This window comes from Hyla sarda, chromosome 5 (assembly GCF_029499605.1).
Source record: "Hyla sarda isolate aHylSar1 chromosome 5, aHylSar1.hap1, whole genome shotgun sequence".
Lineage (NCBI taxonomy): Eukaryota > Metazoa > Chordata > Amphibia > Anura > Hylidae > Hyla > Hyla sarda.
The window spans coordinates 169518024-169543744 of record NC_079193.1 but is presented as its reverse complement, the minus strand read 5'-3'; the positions used below and the strand labels follow the sequence as shown (position 1 = coordinate 169543744).

General features: G+C 44.0%; 1 protein-coding gene across 1 annotated transcript; it reads left to right on the top strand.

The window, feature by feature from the left end:
- The first annotated feature begins 11661 nt into the window (after nucleotides 1-11661).
- GGCT (gamma-glutamylcyclotransferase) lies at nucleotides 11662-25563 on the top strand. The gene is made up of 4 exons (XM_056520706.1): nucleotides 11662-11959; nucleotides 19747-19892; nucleotides 22754-22886; nucleotides 25227-25563. Exons 1-4 carry the CDS (start codon nucleotides 11813-11815, stop codon nucleotides 25371-25373), a joined length of 573 nt encoding a protein of 190 aa, XP_056376681.1. The 5' UTR covers nucleotides 11662-11812; the 3' UTR covers nucleotides 25374-25563.
- Nucleotides 25564-25721: the final 158 nt, after the last annotated feature.

Genomic DNA, 25721 nt, shown 5'->3' with positions numbered 1-25721 from the left:
ATAATAAAAAATACAGAATATAGTAGGATTAAAATGAAATAAATATGATGGGTAAGTAGCACCAAAGAAAATTCATTAATTAAATATCTGCTGCATATATCAGGAGAAAACGTTCTCAGTCCATATAATTCATAGGGATATTTCAATGAAAAATCCACAAGAAATGTCCAGAATGAAAAGTCACAATTAGTTTGGGTGTGTCCGGAGTAACGGTATATGGTAGTGAGTGTAGCGACAATAGCTACAATAGGAAATTCATGGACAGGTAATGCAGACAATGTGGTAAACACTGTCAGCGATGAAGATGTCAAGTCTCGGTGCACAGCACCACTCACCCTCCTTTGGAGTCCTCAGGTCCGGGCTGGCACGGCTGAGTCCGGCACTCTGGATATCAATGCCCGCCTGGGTGGTATGCTGGGTGAATGGCTGAATCTCCGGGGGTCCGAGTGTCCTGGGCTGGCACGGGAGGCGTCCGGCCTTGGGGAGGATGATGTCCAGGAGTAACTCTGCCGACCGGGGCTGTGAGAGGATGCAGGTAACAGGTGGTGCGGATTGCACGTATGAATAAGGTGCTAACAGCGCGCGTGCAGCAGTGGTCCCGGAATCGCGGGCATCCAGCTGTTGCAATTGGAATATGGCAGATACAGTCTATTTGAAGTGATATACACTTATGGATAAGGTGCAGATAATGGGCTAGACGCGTTTCAAGGCCGCGGGCCTTTTCTTCAGTAGCTATAGGCTATATCTCACCTATAGCTACTGAAGAAAAGGCCTTGAAACGCGTCTAGCCCATTATCTGCACCTTATCCATAAGTGTATATCACTTCAAATAGACTGTATCTGCCATATTCCAATTGCAACAGCTGGATGCCCGCGATTCCGGGACCACTGCTGCACGTGCACTGTTAGCACCTTATTCATACGTGCAATCCGCACCACCTGTTACCTGCATCCTCTCACAGCCCCGGTCGGCAGAGTTACTCCTGGACATCATCCTCCCCAAGGCCGGACGCCTCCCGTGCCAGCCCAGGACACTCGGACCCCCGGAGATTCAGCCATTCACCCAGCATACCACCCAGGCGGGCATTGATATCCAGAGTGCCAGACTCAGCCGTGCCAGCCCGGACCTGAGGACTCCAAAGGAGGGTGAGTGGTGCTGTGCACCGAGACTTGACATCTTCATCGCTGACAGTGTTTGCCACATTGTCTGCATTACCTGTCCATGAATTTCCTATTGTAGCTATTGTCGCTACACTCACTACCATATACCGTTACTCCGGACACACCCAAACTAATTGTGACTTTTCATTCTGGACATTTCTTGTGGATTTTTCATTGAAATATCCCTATGAATTATATGGACTGAGAACGTTTTCTCCTGATATATGCAGCAGATATTTAATTAATGAATTTTCTTTGGTGCTACTTACCCATCATATTTATTTCATTTTAATCCTACTATATTCTGTATTTTTTATTATATCTATTTTTTACCCAGTATATTCCATTCGCCTTTAGCAAGGGCCCTGCTAGGCGATTGGTCATATATATCCTTTTTATATAATAAAGACCATTTCTTGGATCCCATCTCCACTAGTCTTTTCCTTTTTCTCTCCCCTGTGCTTTTGAGGACTGGTTCACATAAATATTTTATATTTATCATTTGTACATATTACATTAGGCCTTTTGGGTGAAGGCAACACCTTTAACCTCAAGCACATTATTTCTTTTATCCTAAGTGAGCTACACATATTTTACATTTCCTGAAAATTTTTAAGAGTTATGATTTTTTAAAGTTAAGGAGGAAAAATTGAAAATGAAAAAACGGAAAAAGACCAGGTCCTTAAGGGGTTAAAGGTGCTGCTCCCCAGTTAGACATTCCTCGCCATCAGACCACAAGTAAGTATTGAGGATATGCATTAGCTAAAACGTAACTTTTTTTTAGGATAAAGTATATGTACTCCAAATGTTTTTTGAAATCAAACAAAATGAAAGGTGTGCAAAAAACACCATGTGCTACCTACACCACCAAGTATTGATGTGATGCAAAGACCTCTAAAAGGTGGAAGGGAACAATGTATGGTTCGTTGTAATTGGTGGGGGTAAAAACTTCCCCTGTAAGGCCCTACTCTCGCATTATTAATTCCCTTCTTGGCAAGTGTTACTCGCACCAAAAAGGGCAGCCCCACACAGGAACCTCTCCCTATTTCCCCCTACAAACACTCTCTATTTCCACCTAAAGAGTGGGGCCACTCTTTTTAGGGTGAGCAACACTTGCCAAGAAGGGAATAAATAGGGCAAGAGTAGGGCCTTACAGGGGTCGCTTTCAGAAATCCTGATGCTGCTGCAACCTCCAGGCTGTCTCGTTCAGTCACCATATGTTCTCCTCATGCTGCCGCCAACTTCACGCTGTGTCATTCAGCCACTATATGGTCTCCTCATGCTGCTGGGACATAACCTAAAAAAATGTATGCTAGCACTAGCTTCCATAAATCTTCAATTAAAATTTGAAAATGTATCTTTTCATCTTAGGGATTGTGAAGCCCTATGGTCTCATGCTGCTGGGACATTACCTAAAAAATGTTATGGTAGCACTAGCTACCAAAAATCTTCAATTAAAATTTGAAAATGTATCTTTTATTTTTTGGAATAGTGAGGCCCTATGGTCTCCTCAGGCTGCTGCCATCTCCAGGCTGTGTCATTGTGCCACCATATGGTCTCCTTATGCTGTTGGCACCTTAGATTAAACTTTAAAAATGTTCATGTATCTAAAATCTTCAATTTCAATTTTACAAAATATCTTTAATCTTTTCTGTTGTGAGGCCCTATGATCTCGTCGGGCTGCTGCCACATCTAGGCGCTCTCATTGTGCCGCCATGTGACTCCTTGTTAGATTGGGTTTTGTGGTCATACAGTATTAGTTCAAAGTAAACGCCGGGACATTAAACTTGGGAATCTGATATAAATCTTAAACTTAAAAAAAAATTGATGTAATCTTTTCAAGACTGAAGCCCTATGGTCGTCGACGTCCTATATTACCTGTGGAATTACCACAAGAATCCAATGAAATAGCTGTGAGCCACAAAGAACCATAACTGATTAAATGAAACATTGGCACTTTCACAGTCAGGAGGGCGCTGAGAGGCAGGGGCTGGAACATGTGGTATCGTGCCTGGCAGAGGACCACCAGCTCGATGCTCACCAGAATGGGTTCCCAAAAAATTTAAATAAATTCAAATTAAATTAAAATTACATAAAAAAATCTCTTTATTCTCTTCAATTTTGATGCCATATGGTCTCCCTGCTGCCACATCCAGACATTCTGCGGCACTGATTCTAAAAGCGATGCCTGTAATCTGCATGTCATACTGAATAACAGTATTATTTCACTAAAACCGCACACTCCCTATGCCTGTTAGGACAAGGCAAAGTGTTCTACACCCCCTATTGAGGCTATTTGGTCTCCTCATGCTTCCGTCACCTCCAGGCTGTGTCATTCAGCCACTATTTGTCTCCTCATGCTGCCGCAAACTCCAGGCTGTGTCATTCAGGCACTATATGCTGCCGCCAACTCCAGGCTGTGTCATTCAGCCACTATGTCGTCTCCTCATGTTGCCGCCAACACCAGGCTGTCATTCAGCTACTATATGTTCTCCTCATGCTGCCACCACCTCCACGCTGTGTTATTCAGCCACTATATGGTCTCCTCATACTGATGCCACCTTCTGGCTCTGTCATTGTGCCGCTCTGCGACAGTGATTATAATAGCGACGCCTCTGATCTGCATGTCATACTGAATAACCGTATTATTTCACTAACCCAGCACACATCCTATGCGTGTTACAGCAAGGCAAAGTGTTCTACACCCCTATTGAGGCTCTTTGTAGGCCAGAAATAATAGCGATTCGCCGCAAATAAATTCAGACCGAACCGAATTTTTTTTTAAATTGCTCATCTCTAATAGAGCGCTGATTTCTTCCAAAAACAGCACCTCAGGTTGCATGTGGTATTGCAGCTTAGTTCCATTGAGGTGAATGACGCCAAGCTGTAATACCATAAACAACCTGAACACAGGGGTGACCTACTTATCTACCCACTTTTACTGTGCAGGGCATCAGGGGAGGCACTATTACTATTTAGGAATTGTAAATGGGGGTTTGCATAGAAGTGATATGAGTGCTGCATCGAGGAGTCTCAGGTCATGTTCACAAGGTGGAATTTCTGATCCTTAAAAATTACGCTTGGAAATTCTGCTGTAGCAGAGTCCTAATAATTTCAATGGTATTCTGAAATCCTGATTTTGGCATCTGCACAAACCATAAACAGGTTCATTTTTTCTGCAGATTCCACTCAGAAATGCATTGCCGTCTATTGAGATGGCATATTTCTGTGGGGAGCAGTCCTAGCACCTGCAGAACATGCAAATGTGTGCAGTGTCCGCTTGTTTTCCGGGTGAACGTTTTTCACATTTTACGGCGGAGGAACATAGCTAAAGTTGGGGAAAGTCATACTGGTGGTTTGGCCGATCAGCCCCTATCCTCAGATCCCTCCAATCATATTCCCTGGCAGCTGAAGTCCTCCTGCCATAGTCCATGCTGGTCCTAGGGCAGTCTATTGATCGAGTTTATTTCAGGCAGACTCTACTAGCAGAGCACTGATCACACCCAGTAATGCTATACAATAGCATAGCTTTAAGTATTAGCAATCCTAATGATTGATAATTTAAAAATATATATAAATTTTAACATATAAAAAAGCCCCTTCCCTACCCTACTAAAAATTGAAATCACCCACTAATTAAAAAAAATTAAATAAAAATTGTCTGAACTATAAAAATATAATATGATCCTGTAGGAGCGACATCATAAAAACTAAACAATACCAAGGGCCAAAATTGAAGTTTTTTTTGGGGGGGTCATATCACATCCCAGAAATAATGGCATTAACAATGATCAAATAGTCACATATATACAAAAGTAATGCCGATAAAAACTACAGATCACGGCAAAGATGATTTACATAAAAGGAAATTAAATCTGGAAAACTCCTTTGGGGAGGTTTCACTCACATCATTTTTCACAATAGCTTTAACCCCTTAAGGACTCAGGGTTTTTCAGTTTTTGCACTTTCGTTTTTTCCTCCTACCTTTTAAAAATCATAACCCTTTTAATTTTCCACCTAAAAATCCATATTATGGCTTATTTTTTGCATCACCAATTCTACTTTGCAGTGACATTAGTCATTTTACCCAATAATTCACGGCGAAACGGAAAAAAAATCATTGTGCGACAAAATCGAAGAAAAAACGCCATTTTGTAACTTTTGGGGGCTTCCGTTTCTACGCAGTGCATATTTTGGTAAAAATGACACCTTATCATTATTCTGTAGGTCCATACGTTTAAAATGATACCCTACTTATATAGGTTTGATTTTGTCGTACTAAAAATGTCCTCTTCTGACCCTTATAACTTTATTTATTTATTCCACGTACAGGGCGGTATGAGGACTATTTTTTGCGGTACGATTTTTGTTTTGATTGGACTTTTTCATCACTTTATATTAATTTTTTAATGGTATAAAAAGTGACCAAAAATATGCTTTTTTGGAATTTGGAATTTTTTTGTGCGTACGACATTGACCTCGCAGTTTAATTAATGATATATTTTTATTGTATACCACTTTACTCCAGCCACTAGCTGCACTGAGGGAGCATCACTAGGTACTGTTACCATTGAGCCATGTTTGTATTTACTAGCTTGGGCATTGTACAATAAGAGCTATTTTGCACAGATTATATAGCAGTTGTATCCACATTACAGCAGCATTGTGGGGATTTTTATTGATTAAATTGTCAGTAGTTTGCTTTAGGTGCTATTTTGTATTCATTCGTCCATTTGTGATTTACAATGTAAACAATACAAAGTTTCCACTCTTGAAATGCAGTGATGCAAAATTGAGAAAATAATATGCTGTGTCTGTGTGACAACTAGCTGCATTCTGAAGGGACCAGAGGGGCAAAGCATTGTACTGAGGATTCCTGGGTGACAGTCACGCTCAGCACATGCTGCTGGATGACACTGCATGGACATCACGCTGCTCCCCGGTCTCCTCTGGTAGATTCCCAGTCACCCAGGCGTGCTCTTGGCATAGGTATGGTGTTCTAAAGAATTCTGTGTCCCATGGAATTCTGTGCACGCTATTTTCCCGAATTCAGGCAGCAGCTAAGGAAGCAGGAATCTAAGCATAATGGGGGACATGTATCATTTCCAGTGTATAATAGAAGTTTTTTACCCCTCTGCCTGTTGTCTAAATTTGGCGCAGCTGCGTTAAATTTATAATTCTTGTGCAGCTACTTTCTTGAATTGCGTTTAAATTTAGAATTCTCCTCAGAGCATAAATTTACACCGCAGCTCTATTTAGTAGGAGCTTTGTCTGCAGCGTATCTGCACCTAAACAGTAAGTGTGTCCTCGTTATTAATTTTAGAATTTTTTCTTCTTCATTATGTAGAGTTTTAATCTCACAATAATACCACTTTTTGCACCCAATTATAACACATCAATTATACCAATGTCCTTATTCTTCATTTAACATCTGTGACACCCCTGTGCAAATCACCTCAAATGTACATGGTGCACTCTACCTTATGGGCCTTGTTGTGCGCCCGCAGAGCACTTTGCGCCCATATATGTGGTATCTCCGTACTCTGGCTAAATTGGGAAAAAAGACCCCCATTTTTTGGGACACATTTACCTCTTGTGAAAATGTAAAGTATGCGGCAACACCTGCATGTCAGTGTAAATAATTTTATTTTTATACACTAACATACTGGTGTAGACTCCAACTGTTCCTTTTCATAATGGGTAAAAGGAGAAAAAGCCCCCCAAAATCTGTAAGGCAATTTCTCCCGAGTACGGCAATACCCCATATGTAACCCTAAACTGTTGCCTTGAAATACGACAGGGCTCCAAAGTGAGAGACCGCCATGCGCATTTGAGGCCTAAATTAGGGTTTTGCATAGGGGTGGACATAGGTGTATTCTATGCCAGTGTTTACCAAACAGGGTTCCTCCAGCTGTTGCAAAACTCCCAACATGCCTGGACAGTCAATGGCTGTCCGGCGATACTGGGAGTTGTTGTTTTGCAACAGCTGGAGGCTCCATTTTGGAAACAGTGCCGTACCAGACGTTGTTCATATTTATTGGGGGGGAGGGGGGCTGTGTAGCGGTATGTGTGTGTGTGTGTGTGTGTATATATATATATATATATATATATATATATATATATATATATAGTGTTTTTTACTTATTTTATTTAAGTGTAGTGTAGTGTAGTGTTTTTAGGGTACAGTCACACGGGCGGGGGTTCACAGCGAGTTTGCTGCATCTCAATCTTGCAGCACTCCCTGTAAACCTCCGCCCATGTGAGTGTACCCTGTCCATTCACATTGGGGGGAGGAAACATCCAGCTGTTGCAAAACTACAACTCCGAGCATGCCCTTTGGCTGTCCGTGCATGCTGGGAGTTGTAGTTTTGCAACAGCTGGAGGCACACTGGTTGCGAAACACGGAAACGGACTCAGTGTTTCGCAACCAGTGTGCCTTCAGCTGTTGCAAAAACTTTAAATCTCAGCATGCAGTGACAGCAGAAGGACATGCTGGAATTGTAGTTATGCAACAGCTGGAGGCATACTGCTACAACTCCCAGCATGCCCTTTGGCAGTCCGTGCGGTAGTTATGAAACAGCTGAAGGCCCACTGGTTGCAAAACACTTGAAAGTTTTTTTACTTAACTTAGTGTTTCCAAACCAGTGTGCCTCCAGCTGTTGCACAACTTCAATTCCCAGCATGCATGGTCTGTCAGTGCATGGTGGGCGTTATAGTTTGGAGGCAAAAAGAGTTAGGAAACGAACAATTTCCCAACTAGTGTGCCTCCAGCTGTGGCAAAACTAGAATTCCCAGCATGGCCAGACATGCTGGAAGTTGTATTTCGGCAATATCTGAAGGGTCAGATGTTGACGAACTACAACTCCCAGCATGCTTGGGCATGCTGGGAGTTGTAGTTTTGCAACAGCTGGAGGTCCACAGTTTGTAGACCACTGTATAATGGTCTCCAATCTGTGGTCTTCCAGATGTTACAGAACTACAACTCCCAGCATGCCTCGACAGAGTGGGCATGCTGAGATTTGTAATTTTGGAACATCTGGAAGAGCACAGATTGGAGACCATTATACAGTGGTCTCCAAACTGTGGCCCTCCAGATGTTGCAAAACTACAACTCCCAGCATGCACAGAAAGCCAAAGGCTGTCTGGGCATGCTGGGAGTTGCAGTTTTGAAACTCCCAGAGGCAGCAGTGAGATCGCTTTACGGTGATCTCACTGCTGCCAATGAAGATGCCGCCCTGCTGCCGGAAACTCACCGCCGGGACGCACCACCCCCGGGACCGCCTGGAGGACGCTGCTCGCACCGGGACCGCTCGGGACACCGCATGGCCGGGTAAGTGACGCCGGGGGACGGGTAAGGGACACTAAGCAGAGCGGTGTATGTCCCGATCCCCGTGATCCGGACTCACACACAGCGCTGCTATCAGCTAGTCAGATTTGACTAGCTGATAGCAGCGATCGCTGGGGGGGGGGGGGGGGTGAAACCCCCCCGTGGTCACATGGTAAGGTGGCTGGCTATCAGTGATAGCCACCATCTTACCGGGCGCTGGGGAAAAGTATAACGGAAAGCAGTAAATTTTAAAAATAAAAGGAGAATGATCTACAGTGTTAAGTGGATTACAAAGCTATTTTAATGTGACGGAGCTTGTTCAATGATAAGTAAGATATCAAACATTTCCTATGTAAATGTATTAAATTGTTGGATCATAAAATAATAATACCAATATACAAGTGATCTAGTGAATAACTGAACTGTAAACAAATATTCTATATGCAAATTATTTTAAAAGTGCTTTGGAATAACCAAGGAGTAAAAAGCAATATAAAGCAAAACCAAATGAGAAATTGAGTTAGGAAAGTTAAAACATTCTGGTGGTTCCTTAGTAGAACTTTCCTTCAGAAATAGAAAGGATTTCGCTACGTGCAGTTAAAGTTGGCTTATATTTGCTGGGAAAAAGACGCACTTGCGTCAAAATTTTTGGTGCAAAGGAAAATAACGCAGGTAATAAATCCATGTGTACTATAGATGTCACTCCAAGGTACCCTGATTCAGCCACATCTGGACGACACGCTCTACCAAAACGTGCGCAAAAAAAGGGCTTGCGCAAAATTTTGCGCAAAAAAATACACACAAAACAGGGGTAAAATCTTTGATACATGTCCCCCAATATGTGTGATACTGCCTGCAGCTTATTACATGTGATACTGTAAGCTCACAGCTGTGTATATAGGGAAAATATGAGTGATACTGCCTGCAGCCTATTATGTTTGATACTGCAAGCTCTCAGCTGTGTATATAGGGAAAATGAGTGATAAATATATATCTATATATAATAAAATATATACTGCAGCCTATTATGTTTGATACTGCAAGCGCTCAGCTGTGTTTGTAAGCATATGTAAGATATTTCTTGCAGCCTATTATGTGTGATACTGACTGTAGAATAGTATCTCTAAGCCTATTAAGTGTAATACTGCCCAAAGCTGTGTACTTAAAGGGGTTCTCCAGTGCTTAGACATCTTATCCTCTATCCAAACGATACGGGATAAGATGCCTGATCGCTGGGGACCCCCGTGATCTTGCACGCGGCACCCCGTTTATAATCAATCCCCGGAGCGTGTTCGCCTACGCCCCCTTGTGACGTCACGCTCCGCCCCGGGGACTGATTATAAATGAGGTGCTGTGTGCAAGATCACGGGGGTCCCCAGCGGCGGGACTCCCGCGATCAGGCATCTTATCCCCTATCCTTTGCAAGGGAGGTGGGGGCGCAGGATGGAAAAGCTTTGCTTGTGTAGGCAGAACTCCTTGCACCAGCCCTGGTAGCATATGTATCACAGTTGAGCCATCTTCATGCCTTCCAGCACTTTTTGGGTGCTCTCCCCTGCTACTCTATTGACTGCGGCTAGAGTGTATGCAGTTGTGAACTGCTGAAGGGACCTACTTGGACTTCCACTGTTTAAATTGACAATTCTAGGTACAACCTGCAGTTTACAACCACATGCGCTAGCTCTTACCAGCATCGCAGCAGGGAGGAGCTCTCTTCATTTCCTAATTCGGTGGACTATGTGGGATTTTTCCCCTCCTAATAACATGGTCAGCGAGGGGTCTGGGGGTATTTTCCTTTTAATAAAATGATGTGGTACAGTGCAGGATCAAGGGCAGGAATGATGTGGCACAAGAGGTGATAAAATGGAGGGGGGAAGATGATGTGTGGTAGAGTGGATGATGGGGGGGGGGGGTATGATGCGGACAGAAGGTTATAAAATGAGGGGGAATGATGTGGCACAGAGGTCGATAAAAGGGGCATAAAATGGCACAGGGAGTGAGGGGAAAATAAAATGGCAAGTGGGGAATGATGTGGCACAAATGAGGATCTAGGGGGGAATTAAATGATATGGGAGAATCAATGGGGACATCAATGTGGCACAGGGGGGGATTAAATGGGAGGGGAATGATGTGGCACAGAGGGTGATAAAAGAGGACATGAAATAGCACAGTGAGTGATGGGGAAATTAAATGGCAAGGGGGTTAATGATGTGGCACAGGAAAGTAACAAGGCGGAGGGAATGATGTGGCACGGGGTGATTTAAGGAGGAAATTAAATGTCACAGGAGGATCATTGGGGGGGGGGGGATGATGTGGAACAGAGGTAGATAAAAGAACAACATAAAATAATGCAGAGAGTGATGGGGAAATGGCAAGGGGGGTAATGATGTGGCACAGGGGAGGCGCAAGAGAGGGAATGATCTGACAAGGGGTAATAAAGGGGGGAATGATGTGACAGGGGGATCAAGAGCGGCAATCAATGGTGGGAATAAAATGGCAGAGGGGTGAATGAAATGACATGGGGTGGTGAAGACGGGGATGGCACAAGGGGGGGGGGGTAATGAACGTGGGATGAATCAACACAGGGAGTGATCAAGAGGGGGAATAAAAAAACGGGGAGGGGGGGGGGTTGTACCCATATTTCTAATGCTGATACTGGTATCACGTCGTGCATGGTAGGACACGCAACGTGATACCTGCAATTGGTAGCAAATTCTCATATTGGTGACACCCTCTTTAGACATGCAGAAGTTTGGAAAGCTCTGCTCTGACAGTCAGTACCACATATAAAAGACTGAAGGCAGTATCACAAATAGAATAGATATATTGGGGGAGATTTATCAAAACTAGTCTAGAGAAAAGTTGCTGAATTGCCCAGGCCTCTGAAAAATGAAAGAAACGATCTGATTGGTTGCTATGGGCAACTCAGCAACGTTTCCTCCGGACATGTTTTGATAAATCTCCTCCACCGTCCTAAGTCAGTATCACACATGCTTAGATATATAGCTGAGAGCTTACCGCATCGCACATAATATATTTAGCTACAGTGACCTACCGACAGTAATGTATCATATGCTGCAGACAGTACGGTACCACACTTCCGTTAGCTGCTGCTCGGAGCTGTGGGGATCTGCTGCCTTCACTACTGAGACCTGAGGGAGGTGTGTGCGGCCACAGCCAATCAGGAACCATTACATGCACAAGTCCTACGCATGATTCTATGGGTCGCACAAATCTTTAGAACATCGGACTTTCTAGTGCTGGAGGGGCGGGAGGAACGTGACAGCCGGTTATGTATTGGCGACAACGGGCACATTCTGCATCAGCATGGGCGGCATGGAGGGCAAGAACACGGCTGGCCTGCAGCCGGGACTCAACACCTTTTATTACTTTGCCTACGGGAGCAACCTGCTGAAAGAGCGGATCCTGCTGGACAACCCGTCTGCCTCCTTCTACTCCATAGCAATGCTGAAGGTGCCGCTTCTATCATAGATGTGTATGTAGTGCATGGAGGCCGCCTCTATAGTGAGGGGTATACAGCTCTGTAGTGGTGGGTGTACTGCTCTATAGTGAGGGGTATACAGCTCTGTAGTTGTGGGTGTACTGCTCTATAGTGAGGGGTATACAGCTCTGTAGTGGTGGGTGTACTGCTCTATAGTGAGGGGTATACAGCTCTGTAGTGGTGGGTGTACTGCTCTATAGTGAGGGGTATACAGCTCTGTAGTGGTGGGTGTACTGCTCTATAGTGAGGGGTATACAGCTCTGTAGTGGTGGGTGTACTGCTCTATAGTGAGGGGTATACAGCTCTGTAGTGGTGGGTGTACTGCTCTATAGTGAGGGGTATACAGCTCTTTAGTGGTGGGTGTACTGCTCTATAGTGAGGGGTATACAGCTCTGTAGTGGTGGGTGTACTGCTCTATAGTGAGGGTCTACAGCTCTGTAGTGGTGGGTGTACTGCTCTATAGTGAGGGGTATACAGCTCTGTAGTGGTGGGTATGCTGCTCTATAGTGAGGGTCTACAGCTCTGTAGTGGTCGGTGTACTGCTCTATAGTGAGGGGTATACAGCTCTGTAGTGGTGGGTGTACTGCTCTATAGTGAGGGGTATACAGCTCTGTAGTGGTGGGTGTACTGCTCTATAGTGAGGGGTATACAGCTCTGTAGTGGTGGGTGTACTGCTCTTTAGTGAGGGGTATACAGCTCTGTAGTGGTGGGTGTACTGCTCTATAGTGAGGGGTATACAGCTCTGTAGTGGTGGGTATACAGCTCTGTAGTGGTGGGTGTACTGCTCTGTAGTGAGGGGTATACAGCTCTGTAGTGGTGGGTGTACTGCTCTGTAGTGAGGGGTATACAGCTCTGTAGTGGTGGGTGTACTGCTCTATAGTGAGGGGTATACAGCTCTGTAGTGGTGGGTGTACTGCTCTATAGTGAGTGGTATACAGCTCTGTAGTGGTGGGTGTACTGCTCTATAGTGAGGGGTATACAGCTCTGTAGTGGTGGGTGTACTGCTCTGTAGTGAGGGGTATACAGCTCTGTAGTGGTGGGTGTACTGCTCTATAGTGAGGGGTATACAGCTCTGTAGTGGTGGGTGTACTGCTCTATAGTGAGGGGTATACAGCTCTGTAGTGGTGGGTGTACTGCTCTACAGTGAGGGGTATACAGCTCTGTAGTGGTGGGTGTACTGCTCTATAGTGAGGGGTATACAGCTCTGTAGTGGTGGGTGTACTGCTCTATAGTGAGGGGTATACAGCTCTGTAGTGGTGGGTGTACTGCTCTATAGTGAGGGGTATACAGCTCTGTAGTGGTGGGTGTACTGCTCTATAGTGAGGGGTATACAGCTCTGTAGTGTTGGGTGTACTGCTCTATAGTGGTGGGTGTACTGCTCTATAGTGAGGGGTATACAGCTCTGTAGTGGTGGGTGTACTGCTCTATAGTGAGGTGTATACAGCTCTGTAGTGGTGGGTGTACTGCTCTATAGTGAGGGGTATACAGCTCTGTAGTGGTGGGTGTACTGCTCTATAGTGAGGGGTATACAGCTCTGTAGTGGTGGGTGTACTGCTCTATAGTGAGGGGTATACAGCTCTGTAGTGGTGGGTGTACTGCTCTATAGTGGTGGGTGTACTGCTCTATAGTGAGGGGTATACAGCTCTGTAGTGGTGGGTGTACTGCTCTATAGTGAGGTGTATACTATATATTGAGCTGTATAGTGAGGTGTATACTATATATTGAGCTCTATAGTGAGGTGTATACTATATATTGAGCTGTGTAGTGAGGTGTATGTATACAATGAGGTGTGTACTGGGGAGGAGGTTGGTGCTCACGGTGAGTCAGCAGCTGCACATCAGGAAGCCCTGTCATTGTTGGACTATGTTCACCTCAGAATTTCTGTACTAAAATTCTGCATGAATTTCTAGCAGCCAATACACTGGGATTTCACTGCCCCAATCACACAGCAGAATTTCCTCGGCAGGAATTCCATTGAAGCGAATAGACAATAACATTTCTGGGGAATTTGCTGCTGAATTTTTCGGCAGAATCCTGTGCAGAAATTCTACCGTGTGAACAGTCTATGTTCCCACACAGTGTTTTACCAAAACTAGACGTAGATCCAAAATACTGAAAAATCTTCCCATTATAGTTTTTCTTTGTGTCCGTTTTCTGCAGCACTGCTTACACGGCGGAGTTTCCGTGGGAGATGTTTCTGCTGGGGAAATCCCAATTCCCGCTTCCACAAATGTGGATTTTGCATGGAAAACACATGTGAACATGACCTAACTGTGATTTATAGGCCAGAATGGTTTGGTATTTCTCTTGCAGGACCCTGCTCTTCATGATGGTGTGATTTATCCCTCTCCCCGGTGCTGTGTGATTTCTATATGCTTTTAATGTCTTCCATCTGTGGATTATCATTATGTAAAGAAATCTTTTTTTGGTAGATCATTTTAAGCGCCTATTACACATCAAGTACACACCTTATGTGTCTTCATTGTGTTTATTGTTAGTTGTTCGGGTGTGGTGTGAATAGAGCACTAGCTTACCTTTGTAAATTCGTGCCTGTCCACTTTTTCAGTTTTTTTTGTACACAGAACAGAAGTTGTACAAGAATAAAGACTTGTGTTCATAAGGCCTTTCCATTAGTGATACGCTGTGTGCAGAGGGGCTTACAGACACATTGTAGTGTATGGGAAATACTCCCAGGGTATACAGTCATGGCTGTAAATGTTGGCACCCCTGAAATTTTTCAGTAACACATGTTTTGCTATACACATGTTTATTCCCTTTGTGTGTATTGGAACTAAACCAAAAAAAGGGAGGAAAAAAAGCAAATTGGACATAATGTTACACCAAACTCCAAAAATGGGCTGGACAAAATTATTGGCACCCTTTCAAAATTGTGGAAGACTAAGATTGTTTCAAGCATGTGATGCTCCTTTAAACTCACCTGGGGCAAGTAACATGTTTGGGTAATATAAAAATCACACCTGAAAGCAGATAAAAAGGAGAGAAGTTCACTTAGTCTTTGCATTGTGTGTCTTTGTGTGCCACACTAAGCATGGACAACAGAAAGAGGAGAAGAGAACTGTCTGAGGACTTGAGAACCAAAATTGTGGAAAAATATCAACAATTTCAAGGTTATAAGTCCATCTCCAGAGATCTAGATTTGCCTTTGTCCACAGTGCACAACATTATCAAGAAGTTTGCAACCCATGGCAATGTAGCTAATCTCCCTGGGCGTGGATGGAAGAGAAAAACTGATGAAAGGTGTCAATGCAGGATAGTCCGGATGGTGGATAAGCAGCCTCAAACAAGTTCCAAAGATATTCAAGCTGTCCTGCAGGCTCAGGGAGCATCAGTGTCAGCGCGAACTATCCGTCAACATTTAAATGAAATGAAACGCTATGGCAGGTGACCCAGGTGGTTCTCAGAGGCCTCTTCAAAGCAATCTGATTGGTTGCTATGGGCAACTCAACAACTTTTTCTCTGGAAAGGTTTTGATCTCCCCCATTGTCCTGCTGGAAGACCCAAGATCTCGGACGCAAACCCAACTTTCTGACACTGGGCTGTACAGTGCGACCCAAAATCCTCTGGACAGGTTTTGACAAATCTCCCCCAATGACCCCAAACATATGTCAAAAAGCGCCCAGAAATGGATGGCAACAAAGCGCTGGAGAGTTCTGAAGTGGGCAGCAATGAGTCCAGATCTAAATCCCATTGAACACTTGTGGAGAGATCTTAAAATTGTTGTTGGGAAAAAGCGCCCTTCCAATAAGAGAGACCTGGAGCAGTTTGCAAAGGAAGAGTGGTCCAACATTCCGGCTGAGAGGTGTAAGAAGCTTATTGATGGTTATAGGAAGTGACTGATTTCAGTTATTTTTTCCAAAGGGTGTGCAACCAAATATTAAGTTAAAGGTGCCAATAATTTTGTCCAGACCATTTTTGGAGTTTGGTGTGACATTATGTCCAATTTGCTTTTTTTTTCCTCCCTTTTTTGGTTTAGTTCCAATACACACAAAGGAAATAAACATGTGTATAGCAAAACCATGTGTCACTGCAATCCTTTTCTGTGAGAAATACTTCAGTTCCTAGAAAAATGTCAGGGGTGCCAACATTGGCCATGACTGTATCTCTAACATGCGTAAGGGATCATGCACACTTCAGAATCACCACCTGGAGATATCCCAGATGGAGATGTAATCTATAGCGGGCAATGGCAGACTGCTATACGTATATTCTGTACAGAACTACGGAGCAGACTTCCCCTCAGAAAATGCACAGTGTGACTGAACCCTTAAAAAGTGAAGTGTAAAGTGAACATTACCCATAAGTCCACTTTTTGTTTGCTCAAGTTTGGATGCTTATTAAAGGCCCCATTCACATCGCATTTCACTTGTCTGTTCAGGGTATATGTTGGCTCAACAGCAAAAAAATGTAATAAAAAATAAAAACATACTGTGGCATACACAGTGTATTGTGTTTAATGGACCAGACACAGTCTACTAGTTACTATATTTAGTCCCTTTGCAGAACATGCACGCCAGGTTCACACTGAGGAATTTCCGTTCATTCTTCTGGTGGGTTTCTGCTGCAGAATCCCATTGAAGCCAATGGGACTCTGATTTTAAGACGGAATTTACTCTAGAGCAGAATGAAAAATGAATTTGCAGCATATTTTCCAGCCAGAATTGCAATTCATGCAATTGATAAAGGCGAAAGCAGAAACACCTCTTGTGTTCCTGTATATACTTTGTGCATCAATAAAGCATTGGAAAAGCACCAGAGCCTGTGTCGGGACATTTCTTCTACTTTTATCCTGCACGATCCTTACGCATGGCAGATTGCCCGAGTGCCGCCCAACCTCCATTGTCGTATTTTTCAGCCAGATTCTGTGTGGAATTTAAAGGGGTATTCCAGGTAAAAACATATATATATATTCTATCTAACTGGCTCCGGAAAGTTAAACAGATTTGAAAATTACTTCTATTAAAAAAATCTTAATCCTTCCAATAGTTATTAGCTTCTGAAGTTTTCTGTCTAACTGCTCAATGATGATGTCACGTCCCGGGAGCTGTGCATGATGGGAAAATATCCCCATAGGAGCTGCACAGCTCCTGGGACGTGAGTCATCAGAAAGCAGTTAGACAGAAAACAGCAACTCAACTTCAGAAGCTAATAACTATTGGAAGGATTAAGATTTTTTTATAGAAGTAATTTACAAATCTGCTTAACTTTCCCGAGCCAGTTGAGAGATGTATATGGCGTTTCCCTCTCTGCAGCACCCCGGTCAGACCCGCTGACCGGGAGCGCTGCACTGACATTGCCGGCGGGGATGCGATTCGCATCCCAAGTCACTCACCTGTCCCGGTCCCCGGCTGACACGTCCTGGCGCGCGCGCGCCAGCTCTCTAAGTTTTAAAGAGCCAGTGCACCAATGATTGGTGCCTGGCCCAATCAGTCCAATTAGCTTCCACCTGCTCCCTGTCCATATAACCTCACTTCCCCTTCCCTTCCTTGCCGGATCTTGTTGCCTTGTGCCTGGAGAAAGCGTTTATTGTGTTTGCCATTACTGTGTTCCTGACCTCTTGCTATATCCATTGACTACGAACCTTGCCGCCTGCCCCGACCTTCTGCTACGTCTGACCTTGCCTCTGCCTAGTCCTTCTGTCCCATGCCTTCTCAGCAGTCAGCGAGGTTGAGCCGTTGCCGGTGGATACGTCCTGGTTGCTACCGCCGCAGCAAGACCATCCCGCTTTGCGGCGGGCTCTTGTGAATACCAGTAGCAACCCTAGAACCGGTCCACCAACACGGTCCACGCCAATCCCTCGCTGACACAGAGGATCCACTTCCAGCTAGCCGAATCATAACAGCCCCATTGATGGCAATGGAATGTCCTGACAAGGATTATTTTCTGCTTCAAGAGAGTTAGGTTTTCACAGAGGTTTTTTTTCTGGCATTTTTTGTAAAACTGCCATTGAGTCAGTCAGAAGTGGATTCAGCAAGAACGTGGCTCAAAAACTGCACTTGCAGCTTCCCAGAAAATGCGTGGAAACTCTATGTGCAGAATTCCTTGCAGATTCTGCCTAGAATTTCCAGATTACGCTTTGGCTACGTTCACACGATTGAATTTCAATGCGGAATTCCGCACAGAGATTCTGCAGCAGCAGAGTCCCATTGATTTCAATAGGATTCTGCTGCACTGATCACATAGCAGAATTTCCAGAAACATCCAGTTCTACATGCAGTTCTTGGTGGAAAAGGATTATAAACTCTTCACTGTGTTACATACTGATCATATGCAAGTTCCCCTACATGTACTGATGCAGCAATCAGCTAGGAAAAGGCCAGGATTTGTGGCACAAACCACTTTGCATAGTCGGATAGATGTGCAAAATGCTATCAACCTGCACCCTAGGTAGCAGGTCTCAGTCTAAATAATTATATCAATATTAAATGTGTCCTGAAAACATGGTACAATGATTTCCCTATAAAGGTGCCCTTGTAATTTAATACTAGATGGAGTCCGGTGCACATGCCATGACTAAGAACACAAATTTACAAATTATCTTGTATCCTAATAACGGGATACAATACAGCAGTTATAATAAATCCGGCCCCCGATAGACACTGTGGAGGCATTGGATAGGTAGACACACTGGAGGCGTTGGATAGGTGGACATTGTGGAGGCATTGGATAGATGGACGTTGTGGAATGATTGGAGAGGTTGGTTAGGTGTACACTGTGGAGTGATTGGATAGGTGGATATTGTGGAATGATTAGATAGGTGAACACTATGGATGTGTTAGGTGGACTGCGTGGAGTGGCTGCATAGGTGGACACTGTGGAGAGGTTGGTTAGGTGGAGGCATTGTATAGGTGTACACTGTGGAGGGATTGGTTAGGTAGACTCTGTGGAGAGGTTGGTTTGGTGGACACTATGGATGGGTTGGATAGGTGGACATTGTGGAGGGGTTGGATAGGTGGACATTGTGGAGAGGTTGGTTAGGTGTAGGCATTGTATAGGTGTACAATGTAGAGGGATTGGATAGACACTGTGGAGTGGCTGCATAGGTGGACAGTGTCAAGGGATTGGATAGGTGGTCACTGTGGAGAGGTTGGTTAGGTTGACATTGTGAAGTGATTGGATAGGTGGACACTATGGATAGGTGGACATTGTGGAGTGATTGGATCGGTGGACATTGTGGAATGATTGGATAGGTGAACACCATGGAAGGGTTGGATAGGTGGACATTGTGGAGTGGCTGCATAGGTGGACACTGTGGAGAGGTTGGTTAGGAGGAGGTATTGTATAGTTGTACACTGTAGAGGGATTGGATAGCTGGACAATGTGGAGGCATTAAATAGGTGGACACTGTGGAAGGATTGGAGAGGTGTACACTGTGGAGGGGTTGGAGAGGTGGACACTGTGGAGGGGTTGGAGAGGTGGGCACTGCGGAGGGGTTGGAGAGGTGTAATTTTTACTTGTTTGATCCGTTGGAAGATAATTATTTCCATGCATGCCAAACCAAGCATAAATGTATATAGGGAGTTGGGAAACAGAGCAGTTGAACAGAGGATCAGGTACCAGAGAAAAGCAAGATGCCACCTGGTTTCACAAGCAATATTTTTTCTACAAAATAACATACCAGACTGTGCTATATGGAATAGTTGTGAAGCAGCAAAAAAAAAAGAAAGAACCTGATACCAGCATTGCTTTATAATGCTGTCAGTATTTCCACCAGTTCTAAAAAATTTTTTTTTTTTTAAAGGACTTCAAGCTGGCATTTGGCAACCACGAAGGCAACCAGAATTCGCGATGGCATGGAGGAGTGGCTACAGTAGTTGAAAGTGAGGGTGATAATGTTTGGGGAGTGGTATGGAAAATGGACGTTTCCAGCCTGGATTCACTGGACATGTAAGGATCTCTGCACAAATAAAGGCCCCTTGCACATGACTTGTGTGACCACTCCATGAACAACAATCAGTACTGATTGTTGTATGTTAGCCAATCTCTATAAGGGTAGCGTCAGGCTGAACCGCAGAGTATTTTATGCTGTGGATCTGCCTTCAACGGACCCTATAGTGTGCCTCCAGCTGTGCCTGATCGTCGCAGCTATCTACCACTACAAGCAGACACACAACGATCTAAGAGTCGCCGCCTGCATTTGCTGTGTTCTCGCAGACATTGTGGCCATTCCTTCTACCCTGTGCTAGGCCAAGAGCAGTCGGAATGTGTGAGAGTACAACGGTCATGTGCACAGCAACTTACAGAACACTGTGTCTGCTCATAGACAGATTGCTGCTAGGAGCAGCCACCGCTGGAGGCACACTGCAGGGTCCATCGCCGGCAGATCCGCAGCGTAAAATAGACTGTTGATCCGTTCCGTGTGACCCTATCCTAAGGCTAGATTTCCACAGGTTTTTTCTGCCATTTTTTTTTTTTTTTTTTTTTTTAACTGTCACTGCAATCTTTTAAGTCAGAATTGGATCCAAGAGGAAGCAGAAGTATGTTTTTCCTTCATATTAACCCCATTCCTTTTGAATCCACTTCTAGCTTTGGGTAAAGACTGCATTGGCATTTTAAAAAAACAAACAAAAAAACACAGAAAAAAAATGCGTGGAAACCTAGCCTTACAGCAACAGGACAACAACAGGAATTCAAAGCCTGGAGTAGAGGAGATTCCACTAATTTAAAGAGTACCTGTCATCAAACCACATTTTGTAAACTAACTCAGATTATATTCCCTAACTACGCCTAACTCCCCACCTGCCCTCCAAATTTATTTCCGAACTTTAACCCAACCAGGACCAAGGGCATACAGGTACTCCCTCGTGTCCTGGAACTTAAGGACCAAGGGCGTACCTGCACGCCCTCAGCGTTTCCTTTCACCGACAGTAATCCGGCAGTGAATGGAACGGGATTCCTGTGAAAATCATTCAGCAGGCATCCCGTGTCAATGCCTGGGAGGGTCCTGAGACCCCCCCCCCCCCCCCATATCGGCCAATTCAGACCAGCAAAATGCAGCGATTCGGGTCATACAGGTCATGTGTGACCTGATGACCCGAAATCAGAAGGTGATCAGTGGTGTACTACACACCACCAATCACCTTCTGTTGCTGGGGGAGCAACACGTCACCGCCCCAGCAGTGCTGTTCTTATTCGGACAGAACGAATGACCAATAATAGCGGCAGGGGAGGGGTTAATGTCCCCCTTTTCTGTTCTGCTCGCTAACCCACCTTAGTCGGCAAGCAGAGCAGAGAAAGATAGCCAGGGACCCCCCTCAGAGCCTTCTGTGCCCCTTCAGGGCACTGGTAAGTGGCCTCCTGCCACATTCATAGAGCAGGGACAGCTGTGTTTAAGGGACAGGTAGGAGTACAGTTAAAAGAATTTAAAAAAAAAGTTTGTCTGCATAGTACAGGTGCAAACAACACGTTTCGAAGGGGCTCCCTGCATCGTCAGGTCCTCACGAAGGAGGGAGCCCCTCCGAAAGGCGTCTGCACCTGTACTATACTTTTTATGAACCTTAATAAAAAGTATCACTACTGTACACCTGACTCCCGTGTCATCACGCCTGTGTGTAGCGCTACCTGCCTCCGTCAATTATTCCACTGGAAGGAAAGGAAACCCCCTGCCGGGATTTCCACCTATCCACATCTATATTCCTGCATTTCCACACTGTCCTTGATGGGACTGACAGCCAGCTGCTCCCGACTCACCATACCAGAGACCTGCCTAAAACGCTGATCAGTGTTGTGCCTGTGTAGCGCAATCTGCAAAGGTGAGCAGGTCCATTACCACATCTCTTACCTTCCCTTGGTACCTCTCATAATTGGCACTATATAGCGCCATCTCTACATCTTTTTTTCTTGTGCAATCTCCTATATTCAGTTCAGTGAACCAAATGTAGTCTTCTAGTGGTTACATTCAATCCATTCCTGAGCAGGAATCAAAATCTGTATTACCTGTGTGAAGTTCTGCAAAATTACAGTATATGCTTGAAAATGCACTGAATTTTGTCACTAGAGGATGTTTGGTATGCTGTGGAATACATCTGCATACTGTTATGTCAGCTTGCTTACATAGTCCCCAAACATAGTTGATTAACAAATATGAACGTAGCCTTAAAAGGAGAACTCCAGCAAGCCTCGCCTGTCACCGGGTCACTTACTCAGCTGTCCACTGCCGCTGGGGTTACTGATGCCCGCTGGTTGCCAGGATTGGAGTAGTAGTCCTGGAGCTGGGGCAGCTTCCTGCTGGTCTCCAGCAGCTCAGTGTGCAGCTCCTGAGCTGTGAGCAGCAGCTGATCCCGCAGCAAAAGCACCGCGTCCAGCGGCATCCGTCCGGGCTCTGGGACTGGGGTCAGGTACTGTTAACTTAAAGAGGCTGTGGCAGTGTGGGATTTGCAGGATCTGCAGACACAGTGTCCTAACGCCCGCATCGCCTGCTGCAGCCTCATGACTGCTGGCGCCCGGCATCCCTTTGCCACGAATTGGCCGATTATCCGATAACTGGATTCGTCGACAACAAATCCCGTTATCAAATTTTACAAATACATTTGTTGAACAGTTTGTACACCAGTTTTGGCACAATTTGAGTAAGAATTTTGTGCCCCCACTATAGCATTTGTCAGCAGTAAAGACGTACTTTGCTTTGTTCAGAAGTCACTACTGTTTTTTCCCTCTGATCTAATCAGCTTTTGCCATAGTTCACATGGAACTTTAATCACACCTCCATATAAGACTCTATGACTAATGCTCCTTTTCATGTTTTCTAGCCAAGAGGGTGTGGCTGGAGGGATATATGAGCCGATAGAAATTATTGTTCAGACAGAAGAAGGAGAGCTTCTCTGCCGGTGCTATAAAATGAATAAATGTATTTATGGACTGACGTCTCCTCAATACAAGCAGGTAACATCAATGTGTTGTACTGTACTGGAAAATGACTTCCATTTCAGCATCACCCATTATAAATTAAAGAACAAATGGATTTGCTTCTAAACCTTTTTATCTTTATTTACAATAATCCATAGTAAATGTTAGGAAGCATAAGCAATGGCTTATCATTGCTCACCTACTGTTGATGACTTTTAGGTTTGCAGCAATCTTCTAGAATATTAAGCCATTTCAAAAAATTTGTGATACTGATTTAAACCAGATACTGAAACAATCTTTGTTTCTAGTCTGTTTCTAATTTCCCATTGGAATTTTTTTCTTTCATTGTTTGTATATTTTTATGGTTACAGCCCATTTGCATCTGTTGTACTAAGAGCATTTAGATATATGCTTTACAGCAGCAAACAATTGTCGGGAGCTGACTCACTGACTTCTAAGAGAGTTTTCTGGGAATGCTCTGTGACATGTGCAGAAGTCATTGTGCAGGAAGGAGTAGGAGGGGAGCTGTGACCATAACCTATTATGAATGGTGGCTCCTGTGTCATCTATATATTAGGTGTCACCGAGGACATACACCCAGGATTTTCTCAAGGACAGGGTTATAAAAATTAAATAATACCCGCACACTCAGGGCCTTCTATACAGCTCATGCTGCCCTAGGAACTAAGCCTCAAAGTGCCCCCATTACAGGCCTATTTACATGCACCAAACATCACCATCTTGCACTAACTTCTAAGCACTCATAATGATAAATGGTCAGTTTAAAAAAAAAAAAAAAATCAAAAGTAAAACTATAGGTTGTCATTGATCATCAGTTGTAATTATTAGCGAAACAATTAATAAATTGAATTTACACTGAGGCATTGCTGCTACGTCCTAGTGCTCAGGGATATAGACTGTCTCCTGGACTTTCTGTTTGGAACTACAGAATCTGTAATATGTATGTATACAATAAATTAGCCCTATCCCCTAATAATAATAAATACTGTGGCTAAACATTACCCCATACCATGAATGGATAACACCACCATAGCATTACTTGTCCCTTAAAGGAAATCTGCAGTGTCTGATCGCGGAGGATCCGGACACTTGGACCCCCGGCAATCTCCTGCACGGGGCGAGGCAGGTATGCAGTGTTCGTGCATCCCCGCCTCTCCCATAGAGCTGTATGGAGGAAGGGGGGCGTGTTCGTCAACCTCAGTGAGATCGACGACACGCGCATTAGCCGATGCACAGCGCGGCAATGTCGGGCCCTGTACGGGAGATCGGAGGGTCCCAGTGTTCGGATAGGGGATAAGTTTAGGGATAGGGAATAAGTTTATTTCACTGCAGATCTCCTTTAAAGGAATACTCCGGGATATGAAAACTTATCCCCTATCCTACCCTAGCCCCCACAATACATCTCTATGGCAGAGCCGGAGACTACCAAATGCAGCTCTTTGGCTCACCGGCGTTCCCCCTTGCTGCTGACTGCCAGGGCCCTGTACAGGAGATTGCGGGGGGCCCCAGCGGTCAGACCCCCAGCGATCTGAAACTCATCCCCTAGCCTTAGGATAGGGGATACGTTTTCATATCCCCGAGTACTCCTTTAATACTTATACCAGATCATGACTTAATGAAACTACTGTACTGTGACTATATATAAGCATCATACTATGTAAAGAAGTTTTTTTTCTTTTTTGGCCATGTCGGCCATCCTAGATGGTTGTAATTATTCATAAGTCATCAACCCCAAAATAAGAATTTTATGTGAGGGTGATCCTGTATGATGTGTATACTGCACACAGCAACCTTGTACTTATTTGTACTCTATCTGTACTATATCTGTAGTTGCTGAATATTCTTGGCTATTTAGGATAACTGCAAATACAGTATAAATAAAGTACAAAGCTCCTGCATGCACCCTTAGGGGCATAAGACTTGTGGGCACTGGGTATAATGGGTATGATATACATCTATATCTCTTGCTCTAATGCTATTGATTCTCATTTGATATTGATCAGTGTCTGACACCTGGAGGCCATTCATTCCTTTGCTTAAAAAATAGTTTCTAATAATATCATTTTTTATGTAACAGGTGGATGTAGGTTAACATGGCAATTATTTTTATTATTTATTATTATGCTTCAAGTCATGTTATGCTATCAAAAGTAATACGGGGTATAACCTAGGGCTGGCTAAAGACACTTTACAATGCACACCCTCACAAGAGTGACTGTCACTGTGGTTCTCATTTAATGAATGATCATTTGGCTATCTGTAGTTAGAGCTCCAGTATCTGCATATATCCCTGTCTGTTAATAGATAATGTATTGAATATCTGATGTTTAAACACGTCTTTTATTTTATCTCCAGGTTATGTGTATGGGAGCAAAACAGAATTATTTACCTCTGGAATATCAGAAAATGTTAGGAGAACTAGAAACCAATAACTACTCAGGCCCTATCGCAATAATGGACAAACTAAAAGAAGCAATACAAAAAGTGCAAGATGATGGATAGTTTCAGTTTGATGTGCAATTTCTGCTATTTTTGAACTTGCCTTACATCTTTTTTTGCTTATAACCTTCATGTGGCTGCTCTTATTTTAAGAATATGTTATGGATCTAAATAGAAAACTTTTATTTATATTTTATTTAGTCTCAAGTGTCATGAAATTTTCTATTATACTGTTTGTATAAATACTGTATAGCGCGCAACTAGTAATCTACTCTTCACAGTCATGAGGATAGTAGCTGGGGCCAGTATAAATAAATATGTGTGGTTTGGATTTTTAACAGGCTACTACACTTCAAATGGCAACACATAAAAGATTAGCAGGGCAGGTTTTTAGACTCCTATAGCAAGATA